The 14153-nt window shown below is 51.0% G+C and overlaps 1 protein-coding gene across 1 annotated transcript; it reads left to right on the top strand.

Annotated features, from left to right (window-relative positions):
* Positions 1–1008: 1008 nt before the first annotated feature.
* UNC119 (unc-119 lipid binding chaperone) lies at positions 1009–12071 on the top strand. The gene is made up of 5 exons (XM_074189045.1): positions 1009–1172; positions 6203–6316; positions 7719–7821; positions 8074–8246; positions 8707–12071. The coding sequence occupies exons 1-5, from the start codon at positions 1019–1021 to the stop codon at positions 8817–8819; spliced, it is 657 nt and encodes a 218-aa protein (XP_074045146.1). The 5' UTR covers positions 1009–1018; the 3' UTR covers positions 8820–12071.
* The last annotated feature ends 2082 nt before the right edge of the window (positions 12072–14153 follow it).

Here is a 14153-nt window from a genome sequence, read left to right as displayed (position 1 = left end):
CCCTTAGGAGGGATCAGCAGAGTTGGTGGGATGGGAGGTTACCGGGAAAGAAAGGGAGGAAACAAATGGAAATAAAAGTTTTGGGGTCATCTGTCCCTCCATGATGCCTGTGTGTTCTCTTGGGTCTAAACTGTAAGCTCTGAGCTGAGATCTTGGGGTACAAAAGGGGGATGGGTGGATCGATGGGCCTCTGCAAACGTGAACAGAAAAAGATTGGGTCGGAGGAAGCCACTCGCGAGTGCCCAGACGGTACGGGAGGCCCCTGGCATTGCTTTGCTGGCAGAATCCCGTGATGGAACGTGGAATGGGGGAGCGGCTCCCTCTCCCGGCTGCTTACTGATGGCCCTGGCATCACCGGCCGCAGCTCCGCGGTGGCCCGGCGTGCCCAGGTGGGAAGGCCCTAACCGGCCCCACCAGGAGAGAAGGTTGGCACCAGCGTGGCCACCTCTTGCGCCTGCCTTCCCTGCCCGCTGCCGGCCGAGCCGCTCCGGCCTGTGGAGGAGGGAGGTGCCTGCTGCCTGCAGTTGTGGCCTCGGCAGCGCCCCGTGCCCTGCCCCTAGAGCTGGCATTGCCCGCGCAGAGCGCCATCTGGCCTTTCTGCCCACCCCCTCCCGGGGCGGCCGGCTTCCCCGGGGGGTCCGGGTCCGGGCCCCCGGGCCGATGGGGCACTTCCCGGTCGGGAGGGCCCCTGCCCCCACGCCCAGGCCCCGGTGCCAGCTCGGGCATCTGCTTTCCCAGATGCCCCGTCCCCGCCCCCCAGGCTGGCACCAGGGGGCGCGGGGGGGGGGATCCGGGGCGGGGCGGGGAGCAGGCACCTGGCGGGGCGGGGTGGGGCGGGGCGGGGGCGGGGCAGGGCGGGCCGGGGCGGGGTGGGCTGGGCCGGGCAGGGGCGGGGCGGGGCGGGGCGGGCCGGGGCGGGGCGGGCGGCCCGGGCAGGGGCGGGCCGGGCCGGGGCGGGCAGGGCGGGCAGGGGCCGGGCCGGACGCAGCGGGCAGAGCGCGCGGGCTGCGCCGGGGCCATGAAGGTGAAGAAGGGCGGCGGCGGGGACTCGGACCCCGGGCCGGGGGCCGCGGGCTGCCAGGACGACGCGGCGGGCCCGGAGCCGGGGCCCCCTCGGAGGAAGGCGCTGATCGGGCCCGAGGACGTGTTGGGGCTCCAGCGCGTCACGTGCGGTGAGGGGGCGGGGCTGGGGCTGGGGGGCCCCGGGGCCCCGGGGCTGCGCGCGCCTCCCGAGCCGCCCCCCACTCCCGCTCGGACTAAAGTGAGCCGGGCCGGGGTGCGCGGGCGCCCCGGCGGGTCCAGGCTTTCCGGGAAGGCTCCGTGGCCTCCCCGGGGTCCCGAGGGGGCTGCGCCTTGGCGGGCCCCCGGAGCAGTGGGTGAGCCGGTGGATTGAGGGCAGTGAGGTGACCCTGGACACTAATCCCTCGGGCCCGGGAGATCCGCTCGGCTGACCCAGCACCCGGGGAGGGCGGCTCCGCACACTCTCCGCCGGCCGAGACCCGCCCCCAGCTGGGGCTACTTCCAACCCGCTGCCTCTGGAGATCCAGGGTGGGGGGCCAACAGGCATCTGGCGAGTTGCCTGGTTCTTTTTCTGACCATCAGGGTCCTGGGGTTAAGGTATAACTGAATGTCCCCGAAGCCATGTTCTTGAAGCCTCAGCCCTTCCTCCCCCAGATCCTGATAGCCAGAAAAAGCAATGGGATACATCGATACAGAAGGCAATCCCCTCTCTCAAGGAGCTCGCATAATGGTGGGACCAGGGTCTGAACCTGGGCAGTCCCTGCTAAGGGCCTAAAATGAAGGCTCAGATGAGGTCAAGGGGGAGAGAGTCTTGTGGGAAGCGGGCCACAGGGAGCTGATGTTGTAGCTGGTGTTTGTTCTCCGAACTTGCCTTACCATCCGTGATGATGATGATGACGATGATGATGTTTCTTCATTCTCAAAGAAGACCACAACATCAGGGAAGTGTTGTTATGACAAGCAAGTGAATGAATTTGAGTGCAGGGGGCTGTGCTAAGTCACCAGCCTCACTCTCTCCTCCAGAGCCATCTGGGTCCAGTGGCCAGATGGGAATCAGGACGACTGGAGATGGCCCTGGATGGGAGGCAGTCAGGTGAAGTGACTTGTCCAAGGTCACAAAGCTAGTTAGTGTCAAATGTCTGAGGTTGGATTTGAATTCAGGTCTTATTGGTGCTGTGGATAGCGCACCGGCCCTGGAATCAGGAGGACCTGAGTTCAAATGTGACTTCAGACACTTAATAATTACCTAACTGTATGACCTTGGGCAAGTTACTTAACCTCATTGCCTTGCAAACTTCCCCCCCCCACAATAAAAAGGTCCTCGACTCCACAGCAGGTGCTCTATCCACTGTTCCACCTAGTCACCCCATAGGTGAAGGGGAAAGGTAATGTTAGATCTTTCATTATATCAGGGGACCATCTTGGGAAGGAGCCATGCTTTAACCCTGGGTCCCTTGGGAGGGGCTGAGGTTAAGGAATCCAGGCTCCTGCTTTGACCCCCATTTTCCAAGGCTTAATGTAACTGGGTCACACAAGGTCCAGGTAGAAGGTAGGGTGAACTTTTCTTTCCTTCCCTATCCAATGAGACTTCTTCTTTCCCTAAGCTGGAGTAGACCCCTTCCTCCTTCGTCTCTGGCCCAGCTTGTCCTTCCTTCCTCATTTTGTCCTTTGCTGTGAGTTTTGGTGCCTAATAAAAGAGGAAGGACCTGCCTAGGCTGGGCCCTTCCCCTGGGACACTGAGCATTCTGACCCAGATGGAGAAGAAACAGGAAAATGTATGTATATAGTATAGGTTGTGGTAGGACCAGAGAGAAAGGCTGGTCAGTCAGTAGTCATTCAATATATATTCATGTGAGCTCTAGATGATGGAGATACAAAGGGGAGAGCCAGCCCCTTCTCTCAGGACTTCTTGTCTAAGTCTATCTATTCATCTGTTCCTTTCTCCCTACCCTGACCCAGCCTCAGGCTCCTTAAAAGACTGCAGTCTTGCCTTAAAAAAATAAAACCAAAACAAAAAATCCCAAACCCAAACCAGCCAGTGGAACCCTGTTCCTCTGCCCCCCCCCTTTTCAGTCAACCCATTCACCTATTCCTCCCAAATTACCTTCCTTTCTTCAATTCTGGACTATCCCCAATCCCTATAGACCCGTCTGGAGATCAAACATCCAATCAGTGGGATTCTGTACCTCCCCTTGAGTTCTCTCCCTTGTGGCCCCCAGGTTCCCCCCCAGTATCCCAGAGATTCCTGATATCCATGTCCTTGGCTGCTGTTCCTGGATTGTCCTGGACCTGGAGTTTTTGGTTGGGAAATAGGGGAGAAGAGAGGACATTTTGACCTAAGCAACCTAGGCTAGGGGCAAGTGTGGAAATCCCTCCTCCCGAAGTGCCCCATTCCCCGTCAGATCAGTTGTCTGCCATTTTGGAACTGAGAACATGGACTGGGTGGGGAGGAAGGGAAGGAGGGCGGTATCCCTAATTTTCTGGACCCACAGTTCCTGAAGGCCTCTTGGGAAGAGTATATTCCTTCTAAAGAGGGATCAGACATAGTGGAGGAGTGAGAAGAAATGGTGGAATTAGGTTTTCGAGGTACCTTCTAAGACCCAACTTAAAGAGAAATATTATGGGAGAGAGCTGGGAACCTTAGACTTGAGTTTTTGTCTCAACCCCTCATTTTACTAAGAAGAAGGAGACCCAGAAATGGGAAGTGACATGCCGAAGGTCATTTAGTGAGATGTCAGAGGCCAGACTACAGGCTCTCCCTTCTGTAGCACCCTGGCTTCTCCTTGGGTGAGAAGGGTCAGCCTTGACCAGTTTGCCCAGGTCTAAGAACAAAACTGATCTCTTTGTTTTTGTGAGGCAATGGGGTTAAGTGACTTGCCCAAGGTCAAAATTGTTCTCTTGACAGAGAGAAGACAAGGCTGGGAGCTGGGGTCTCCACTTGGGGCTCCAAGCATTTCCCCCATCCTTTCTATAGAGGGGGAAGCTAAAGGAAAGCCAAGGTGGGGTTGGGGCAGAGAGAGACCTGAGGAGACAGGGTGGGGGTGGCAGTTCCCACGAGAACCTGCCTTTCTGAGGGCTCTGAGGTTGGAGACAAGTCTGAGGGGGACTCAGGTTTGGTTTTTGTGGCTTCTGTCTCAAGCCTGCCCTCCCATCTGAGTGGGGTTATTCTCTCTACACTTTCCTCTCTTCTGAGCAGAGCTGTGGTCCTCAGCGGCCCCTCGGCCTAAGCAGCTCCCCTGTGACTCCAGCTTCCTGTTTGTCTCTGAGGTTCACACTTGGGCTCTTTCCTTTGAGGGTCCCCATGGACCTCTCATCTCCGCCCCTGCCCCCCAAGTCCCGCCCCAGCTTATCAGGAGGAAGGGCAGCCAGGGCTGGTTTTTCTGAGGTGCTGGTGGTTAGTGTCATCTGCCCCCCTGGCTTGGTTCCCATCATCTTCCTGTACAGTTGAACCAGGAACTTGGTCGCCCTAGAACTGCAGCCAGGGGAGATTAAAACTCAACAAGAGCCGACCACAGAGATTTGGTCTGCCAGGAAGCCAGGGCCTAGAATTACCTTCCTGATACAGGGCCTGGGGAGAGAGGGAAAAGACGTCCCCAGGCCTAGAAAGCCCCTTTGCTTCTCCAGTTGAGTGAGGATTGGGAGCTGGGCTGGAGGAAGCTGGGGGGGTCTCCCCCTGAGGATGGAGTCTGAGAGCTCCCAGCCCCCCAGAACATTCCTAGTTATTTTCAGTCAGTTGATAGCTTCTGGTAATCTGCTTATGCTGGCCCAGGGGGCGGCTAAGCCTCTTATGAGGGGAGGACCAGGGACTGATGACTCAGGCCCCAGGAGAGATTGTGTGAGTGTGTGTGGTGGGGGGCAGGTAGCAAGGGACATCTGGGCTGGGGACTTCATCTTCCCTTCCTATTGGGATGAAGAGAGAAAGGGGGCAAGGTCTGAATAGCCAAGCGAGGCAGGACCATGGAGAGTCACGATAGGCAGCTGCTTGGGGGAGGAGCATTTTAAGTCATTTGACTTTAAAAAATATATACATCATCATTTACTTAGAGAGAAAGCCATACCTCTGAGCAGGGTTTTTCAATATTAAAAACACTTGCATGTGGGGCGGCTAGTTGGTGCAGTGGATAGAGCACTGGCCCTGGAGTCAGGAGCATTTGAGTTCAAATCTGGCCTCAGGCACTTAATAATTACCTAGCTGGCAAGCCACTTAACCCCATTGCCTTGCAAAAAAAAAACCCCTTGCATTTATACATACAATATATTATATATGTACATACAATAGATGATATTTTCTTTATACACATGTGTACAGATTACATATACAACATGCATCCATACAGATATCATTTCTATACATGCAACATTTATGTCTATTTACATGTGCAGGTGTATAAGCGCATATGTGTGTCTATGCAGTTATATAGATGTATATGAATTATATATGGTCCAAATTCCCCTGCTGGGAATTCCTCATTCAGGGGAAACTGAGGCCCAGAGGGATGGATTCACTTGCCCAAGGTCTCACACCTAGTAGATGGCAGGCCCAGTTCTTCTGACTCCTGTGGCACCTCTTTTCCCAAGTCCTCACTTGATGTGATCGATATTCAGGCAACAAGCATTATTAAACTCTTCCTGTTTGCCTACCTATGCTTAGAACTGATCAGAACTGACTACTCCAGAGGAGTAAGAGTTCTAAAATTCCTAAAATTCTGTGTTCTAGGACCCAGTCCCCATCCTCAGGGACCCCTGGGAGCTCTGGGGTTGGAGGGAGGGGGAGCTCCTGATCGGAGGAGAGAGCTAATACACAATGAGAGAAATGGGGCAGCAACCTACAATGTTGGAATTGAAGGTTAGAGCTGGAAGGGTCTTTGGCTTAAGTGGTCTCTGAGGTCCCTTTCAGCTATAGAGTCAGGATTTGAAGATTCTTCACCTCCCTAGGCCTCAGTTTCCTCATCTGTTAAATGAAAGGGTTGGACTGAAGCCTCTGAGGTCTTTTGCTGATGCTATGAGTCTCCTCCCTTGGGTTGTGGTTTCTCTGGACTGATGGCTGTAGTTTGACCCCCCCTTCAGGGAGGGAGCTGACTTGCCCAGGACCACTTGGAGACTCAATCTACAACAGACCAAGGAACTTTCCACCCCCCAACCTCTCTGGTCTCACTGGCCATCATCTCCATCCCCACCACAGATTACCTCTGCTCTCCAGAGGAGAACGTATACAAGATTGATTTCACCAGGTTCAAGATTCGGGACATGGAGTCGGGCACCGTCCTTTTTGAGATCAGCAAGCCCCCTGCTTCGGGTGAGTAGCAGGTTGGCTCGGAAGGAGGATCAGTACTGGGGTGCAAATTCACCCACTGGGAAGTCCTCATTCATGGGAAACTGAAGTCCAGAGTGGTGGATTCATTAGCCCAAGGCCTCACAGCTGGTGGATGGCAGGTCTAGTTCTCCTGACTCCACGCACCTCTTCCCCCAAGTCCTCACTTGATGTGTGATCCACATTCAGTCAACCAACATTGATTAAACTCTTCCTGTATATCTGCCTATGCTTACAGCAGAAATGACCACTCCAGAAGAGTAAGAAGGGAAGGTCTTGGGAGATTCTTCCATCCATTCCTCTGCCTCTGATGGCATAGAGGCTTCTAGAGTGAGGGTAGAGAAACTTTCCTTTTGTTTTTGTATCCCTAGCACCATCACTTGCTATCTCTGAGACCTTGGCTAAGTCACCTAACCTTAGGTCCTTTCCATGCCTAAATTTTAGGATTCTATATGACCTAGCACAGTGTTGGTCAGAAAGTAATTGTTTGATCAACTCTGTTTCCATGAACCTGAGAGACTGAACTGAGGCCTTGGCCTTTCTCTTCCCCTTAGTCCAAAAGTCCCTAGGGGTGAGGAGTGAGGTAGGATGGTGCTCTGGACAGAGCCTGGGGCTCAGAAGTCTGAAGTCACCAGGATCTGGGTGATTTCGGAGGGTGGGAAGATAACCAGTGTAAGAGGAAAAGTGTAAGGGGGTGCGTGTGTTATGTGTGTGAGAGAGAGAGAGACAGCTGTGAGTGTCATGTGTAAGGGATGAGAGCTCTGTGCTTGTGTGTCGGAGTATGTATGTGTAGAGTGTGAATAAGAGTGTGTGTGTATGAATGAGAGACATATGTGAGTAAATGTGTAACTGTGTGAGTGTGTGTGTATGAGTGTGTTAGTATGTATATTTTTGAGAGGTAAAAATGCATTTATGTTGAGAGTTTATATGTGAATGAGTGTGCAAGAGTATGTGAGGTGTGAGTGTGAGAGGACAGTGTTTTGAGTGAGTGAGTGAAAATGTGTATAAGCATGTGTGTAGGAGTATGTCTATGTATGTAAATGTGTATGAGTATGTGTTTGTTGTGAGAGGTATGAGTGTGTATGTGTGAGTATGAGTGTGTATGTTTGTGTGAGGTGAGTGTGTGTGAGCATGAGTGTGAGTGTGTGTGAGGAGTGTGTGTGAGTGAGTGTGGGTGTGTATATTTTGGGGTAGAGAACCAAGGGAAGCCTGGGCCTTCAGCAGCTGGTACTCTACTGTGGGAGGAGATTGGGTGCTGGCTTCCTAGGGAAGGGAAGGGTAACGTGGCCTGAGGGGAGCTCAGGGGTCTGTGCTCAGGGAGGGCTGGTGCTGGTTTGCCAGCCATTAACCCCAGGTTACCGGGGGTGGTGGGGGTCCGCCATTGCAGAGAGGGACCTTAGCGACAAGCGGGATGTGGACCCCAATGCCGGCCGCTTTGTCCGCTACCAGTTCACCCCGGCCTTCCTCCGCCTGCGGCAGGTTGGAGCCACGTGAGTTACTGGGATATCTGATGTGGGATAGGGTGTGTTGGGGAGACCTGAAACATGTCCTGTGATTTGTAGGGCACTTGGGCAATGTGCATCCTCGAAAGGATGGTCTAACCAAGCTGGTCCTACCTCCTGGGAACCCTTTGGATTGGCCTCAGGAGGTGATACCCCCTCCCCCCAGGGAGAGCCTCTTCCTAAATGTTGGCTCCCACCCCCTTCTCCCCTTTGCTTTCCCATCTCCCCCTCCTTTCACAGTGTGGAGTTCACAGTGGGAGACAAGCCCATCAATAATTTCCGGATGATCGAGAGACATTACTTTCGCAACCAACTTCTCAAGAGCTTTGACTTCGAATTTGGTTTCTGCATCCCCAGAAGCAAGAATACTTGTGAACACATCTATGAGTTTCCCCCGCTGTCGGAGGAGCTAAGTGAGTTTGGGGGTCTACATGTGTCTGTGTCTCCACACGATTCTCCCTACTTCTCCATTGGGGTCAGGATGGTGGGTGGGTGAGAAACCGAGACCCAGAAGAAGAAGGTCACTGATTTTTCTCTAGGGTTCCATAGAGAGTCAGGACCCTATTGACCCAATGCCATACATTTCTCACTTAGTCCCCTTATAAAAATGTGTTTAATTGATACCTTTTGGTTTTTGGCACCACGATTATTTCTGATGCCTCCACATCAAGCCCTCCTGTGTTACGAGAAAGACCCTCAAGCAAGGGGCTTTCTCAAGAGCCATGATCCAGGGTATGCCCATTCTGCCCGGGGACTCCTTCGTCTCTCTCTGCCCAGGGATTGGAGACTAGAATTACATTCGCTAGAATCACACTGAACAAGTCATTCTCTAAGTGACCCCTAACCTCTGGTCCTGTCTTTGGTCTCTTGCAGTCAGTGAGATGATCCGCCATCCCTATGAGACTCAGTCGGACAGTTTTTACTTTGTAGACAACAAGCTGGTGATGCACAACAAAGCAGATTATTCCTACAGTGGAGGGCCATGAACTTCCCCAAACCGAGGCCCTTTCTGGCCTCCAACTCTCCCTCCACCCCAGCTCCTGGCCCCTCCTTCCATCAAACTGATGGTGTGATTTGCTCTCTCCTGCCAGAGGAGTGTCGGGGTGGGTCCTCCCTTGTCATGTATCTCCTCTGCTGAAAGATGTAGGGGATCCCCAAGGTTCCTTAGTGAGAAATGGAGTCCCCTTCCATCTCAGTGGTATCTCCCTCCCGCTATCACAATTGTTAGCCTCTTCCCAGATGCTAGATGGATACATTTGTGGGGTTTTAGATTCTAGTTTGGGGAAGGAATGTCACCTTCCAGAAAGGCCTCAGGGAGATTGAGATCGAGGAGAGGCTACTGGGCAAGGATCTGGGGGATTTAGGAGATTCCAGGTTCTGGAGAAGTTTGGCTTAATTCTCTTGACCTTGGATAACAGGATGAGGGTGTGGGGTGGAGAGTGGGAATAGAGATAATGCTTCCATTTCAACCTGGCAGGGGCAAGAATTGGGATCAGTAGTCACCAGCCCTCCTTCACTAATAACTTCACTTTCTCCCTTTCTTGTTCTTCTCACCCAGTGTCTTCCCAGGGAAGGGGCCCGACCTTCTGTGTTAAATCTCCCAAGTCTTTCTCATTGTCTAGTTGCTTTGGGGGAGGCACCTCTAGGGTGACTTGTTCTTTAGGGGATCTAGTTCTGCCCACTTCAACCCCTTCATCCCCAGGGGCATCCCTAACCTTCAGGTCATTCCTGATCCAATACAGAAGTGCTTTCCTAGCACGTCTGGGCCATTGGGGGTGGTGCTTAGGTGGCATTTCTCTCCTGGAGGCCCCAGTTTGGGAGGCACCTTGGTAGTCGGGGACCTAAAGCCTCTGTTGTTTCCTGTTGGGTGGTTAATGTTTACACCAAGGAAAAAGAAAGCTTTGTGGGTTAGTCAGGAGTGGTAGAGGTCATGTCTGTCCAGGGGACAGTGTCAGAGTGGGTGTCTTTGATACCAAACTGCCATAGTTGAGTGACTCCTCCCCAGAATTTGAAGATTTTTTTTTTCATCCCAAAGACAGGGGAGACTGTGTTACTGAATCCCCTGCCCTCCCCCTTTGTTCCTGTTTACTGCTGATGGCCAGGATCACAGCATCATTGATTTAAAGATGGAAGGGACCTCAGAGGCCATTGAATTCAATATTCTCATTTTACAAATTAAGAGACTGAACCACCTTTTGAACCAAGTTTTAAGGGAGGTTTAGGTTTTGGGGGCCAGATGGCGGACAGCATGGCAGGGTTATCTGTCAATTTCTGTAGGTCATGGGGGTGAGGGGGAGTGATAAGGATGAGAGAGGGTCTCTGTGTGCATAAACAATGAAGGTGTAGATGGCCCCAATCCCAAACTGACTGGACCTGCATTCGTTTCTGCCATACATAGCCCTCCTCCTCCTATTCTGATTTGCACTGTGGTTGTCTAGATACACTGAGAAGGAGAAGAGCTAGGACCCTTAGAAGCCAAATCTCCTTTCATTTTATATCTAGGGGAAACTGAGGCCAGGAAAAGGGAAGTGATTCACAAATAGACTGGGGACTAGAATACAGTCCATTGCTACTGTCTACCCTTTAGCCTCTCACCATTCAGACCAATGCCCATGGTCTCTCCCTGCTTTACTCGTAGGACATCTCCTCTCCTTCCTCCATCTCCCTTTCCACCATCAAAAGAGAGAAGGGCTGACTTAGCGTTTTGCTTCCTCTAGGATTCTCCACTTACAGGATGTCTGGCTCTGGGCATGGCTGAAGAGGGTCATTTTGTCTTGTCTTTGTCTTCTTCCTGTCTCTTCCCAGCCTGCCCATGAATTATTAAGCGCTAATCACTGTGTAGAGTACTGGAAATACAAGCGCAATTCCTATCCTCATGGAGCTTACATTCTAGTAGAGGAATACTTCAGAGGGGAAGGATGGCTAGGGAGGAGTCCTCTGGGCAGGGTTAAGTCAGGGGAAAATGATTGGGATACATCATTCCAGAAAAAAATCTGCTAAAGGAATGAAGAGCTATTTTCCTTCCTTAGTATTTGTTTTTCTGTAGCGGACTCAGAGTCAGAGAGGAGTCTGGGTAAGAAGGACATCTCAGGCAAAGGAGCATTTCTCCATCTCTGCCACATATTGTACAACCAAATTGGGCCCTGGCTAGCAAGTCAACTCTGATCATTTTAGTTTGGGGCTCAAGAATTAAACCTGAACCCAGGTGACCTGGAAAGAGTAGGAGGGAAGGGGAAAAAGATATCTGTAAGGAAAAAAATCTCTTGGAGGCCTTGGATTGTTGATCCTTGTCTCGCACAACTAAGCACAACTGAAGGAGAGGGTTTATTTGGCTCTATTGAATTCTACTGAGAACAGTAGGGGAGGTGGACTGGAACCACAGCAGGAAGACTGGGGGGAGAGACCAGGGAGGATGTCTCCATGTTGAGGCAGGAGAATGGGCAACCCTGGGGTGTAGGTGGCATCTGTCTTCAGGACAGTGCCTTGGATTGTAGGGCAAGTCTCTGGATTGGTGAGAAACCAAGGATGATTCCCCAAGATCATAGGAGAGAAACAGACAATAACAAACTTGTTGGTACTACAGAAGGGTATGTGCGTGTATGTGAGAGTGTGTTTGTGTGTGTGTGTGTATGTGTGTGTGTGTGTATGTGTGTGTGTGTGTTTGTAGCATTGAATGAACTGGGCAAAGAAGAATGTTCACCTGTCCTTTGGTTCATGGCAGACAAAGGCAGTATTGTAAGAACTAGTGGACTGTCTCTGGAGTCAGAGAATTTAGGTTTAAACCCACCCTTTGTTATTACCTTTGTGCCCTCCCTGGGCCACTGATGACCTCTGAGATACCTTCCAGCTCTGGATCTATTATCTTTCTGGGCACAAAAGCAAAACCTTATTTCTCTACCCAGCAGGAGCAGTGAATGGTTAGCAAGATGTTTGTGTGTGTGTGTGTGTGTGTGTGTGTGTTTGTGTGTGTGTGTGTGTGTGTGTGTGTTTGTGAAACTGTGTGTCTTTGATAGGGCTACCTAATGGAAATGACTGTCTCAGAGGATTTAGGGGTACAGGATTTGTGTTGGCATTGGAAGTAGAGGTTTGAGCTAAGCCCCAAGGATTGAAAATCTGGAAGATACAGGGATAATAAAAAATGTTACCCTCTCCTGGAGTGGTACAAGGGACTTAAGGAGAGGAGGTGTGTGTGTGTGTGTGTGTGTGTGTGTGTGTGTGTGTGTGTGTGTGTGTGTGTGTTCTAATTCAATTCAACAACTGTTTATTAAACAGCTACAGCAGACACTGGTGAAAGCAAGACAAAAGTGAGCTGTCTAGTCCATGCCCTCAAGGAGCTTCTATTCTACTGGGGAGATGCAACATACACAAAAAAAGTAGACACAGAAGAATTAGGAGAAGTTCTCTTCCCCAAGAGGGGTGTAAGAGTATATTTTCTGAGGAGGAAAGTGTTTTATACCAATCATAGGTTCTGAAACTCTTTACATCTAATATCTCATTTGATTCAGGGGAGGTTTTGCATGAAGGCAATGAGATGGATAAGATGACAGCTCTAATGGATGGGGGCCAAGAGGGAGAGACCCTTTAGTTAGGTTGAATTTAGTTTCTAGTCTAGGACTCCTCTCCCCCTGCCCCTCACCCCCAAACAAGGGCTACTGAGTACGATGGGAATGACGCATTGTGGCGTGGTGGGAAAGTCAACACTCCCAGGCTGGCTGCTGCTAACTAGCTGTATGACCTTGGGTATGTCACTTCCCATCCCAGGTTCAGTGTCCTCTGTGTAAGGTGAGGGGAGTTAAAGGGTTTCCCTGATCCCTTCCAACTCCAACATAGTCTACTGTCCAGGACTTTACATTGTCAGGTGGCTAGGTTAGAGCTTAGGTCAAACGTCAAACGTTGACTAGGTCACGACTGGGGCCGGGTTAAGGAGCAGCCTTCCCCCCGGGTGGTCCCAGCTCCTCAGGACTCCCCACTTGTGTTCCACTTTGGGTGTACCCATTTCAATCACCTGTTGTGTGTTGGCAATAGACCCTTCCCTTGTCTGGGAGTGACGTTTCATTCCTGGGCTCCTCGTTCTGATTCGTGTTGAAGATTTGTGAATTTGGGCCATTCTCTCTTATTTCAGTTTCTGAAATCAATAACTTTTAAATTGCAGATTCATTAAATTTCCTTTTTGTTGCTCAGGTACCAAACTGGCTTTTCCTTTATGTGTTCCAGTACATATCTTTGTCATAGGAATCCCAAGTCAGAAACCAGACAAACTCAGATAGAAGCTGCAGGATCCTTAGGAGCTTCTTTAGGGATGTTGGCTCTCTCCTTGCCCATTGCAGGGCAGGGTTCCAAATCCCAGCTAGTAGCAAATGTAGAGATGTCTGTAGAGATGCCACTTGGGTGGATGCCCTGGCTCAGGGCTAGTCCCTTAACAAACATTTATAAGGCCCTGTGAATCAGACTCTGTGATCAATGTTGAGGATACAAAAAAAAGGCAAAAGGTAGTCCTTGTCCTTAAGGAAGTTACATTCGAAGGGGAGACAATGTGCCAACGTTTCTATGTGTACTAGATTTAGGACAGGGCAAAACTAGAGATAATCCCCCTAGGGGAGATGCCATTTTGGAGGACTGGAAGACTGTCTTGGAATAATCTGGTACTTGAAAAAGACCTTGTTTTACCAGGCCAGGGGAAAGTCACCATTATGACCTCTTTATCGATTGTTTGATCAAACCCATAGCTCTCATTTCCTCTGTAGAGGCCAACCTGGAGTTTGTGTGGGAATGGGAGACCAGAAGGGGGCAGCAGAGGCATAGAAATGAGTCTGATGTTCCTTTGGAAGAATGTTAAAATGGCAGCATCTTCTCAAGACATTCGAGTTTCCCCCAAGTTTTGAAGTGATTGGGCAACTTTTTGCACATATATGAATACATACTGATGAACTCTATGAGTCTGGCCTTAAAAATAATTATTAGACATGGTAATTTTCAGAGTTGTTCTAATGAGGGACAAATGTCTCAAGAAAGGACAAACAGAATTAGGTTTATCGATACTTTCTAAACTCACTGCTTACATATGTGTGTGTTGGCTCAGCTAGAAAACCAGACCCCCCAAATGGAGTTCTTATTCAATTCCACCATCAGAAGATGGGATCTGGAAAGCTATTTTCTGACTTTGTCCATCAATAGCCCTCAGTTCAGAATGGAGCTGTATATTAGGCACACCTTCCAGGAGATATATCCAGGAGGAATGACCCTCCCAACCTTATCAATTTTGCTAAGACCTCCACAAAGCATGTGGATCATCCCCTTCCTAGATGTGAACATTGACACAA

This window comes from Macrotis lagotis, chromosome 5 (genome assembly GCF_037893015.1).
Source record: "Macrotis lagotis isolate mMagLag1 chromosome 5, bilby.v1.9.chrom.fasta, whole genome shotgun sequence".
Classification (NCBI taxonomy): domain Eukaryota; kingdom Metazoa; phylum Chordata; class Mammalia; order Peramelemorphia; family Peramelidae; genus Macrotis; species Macrotis lagotis.
This window is presented reverse-complemented; position numbering and strand designations above follow the sequence as displayed.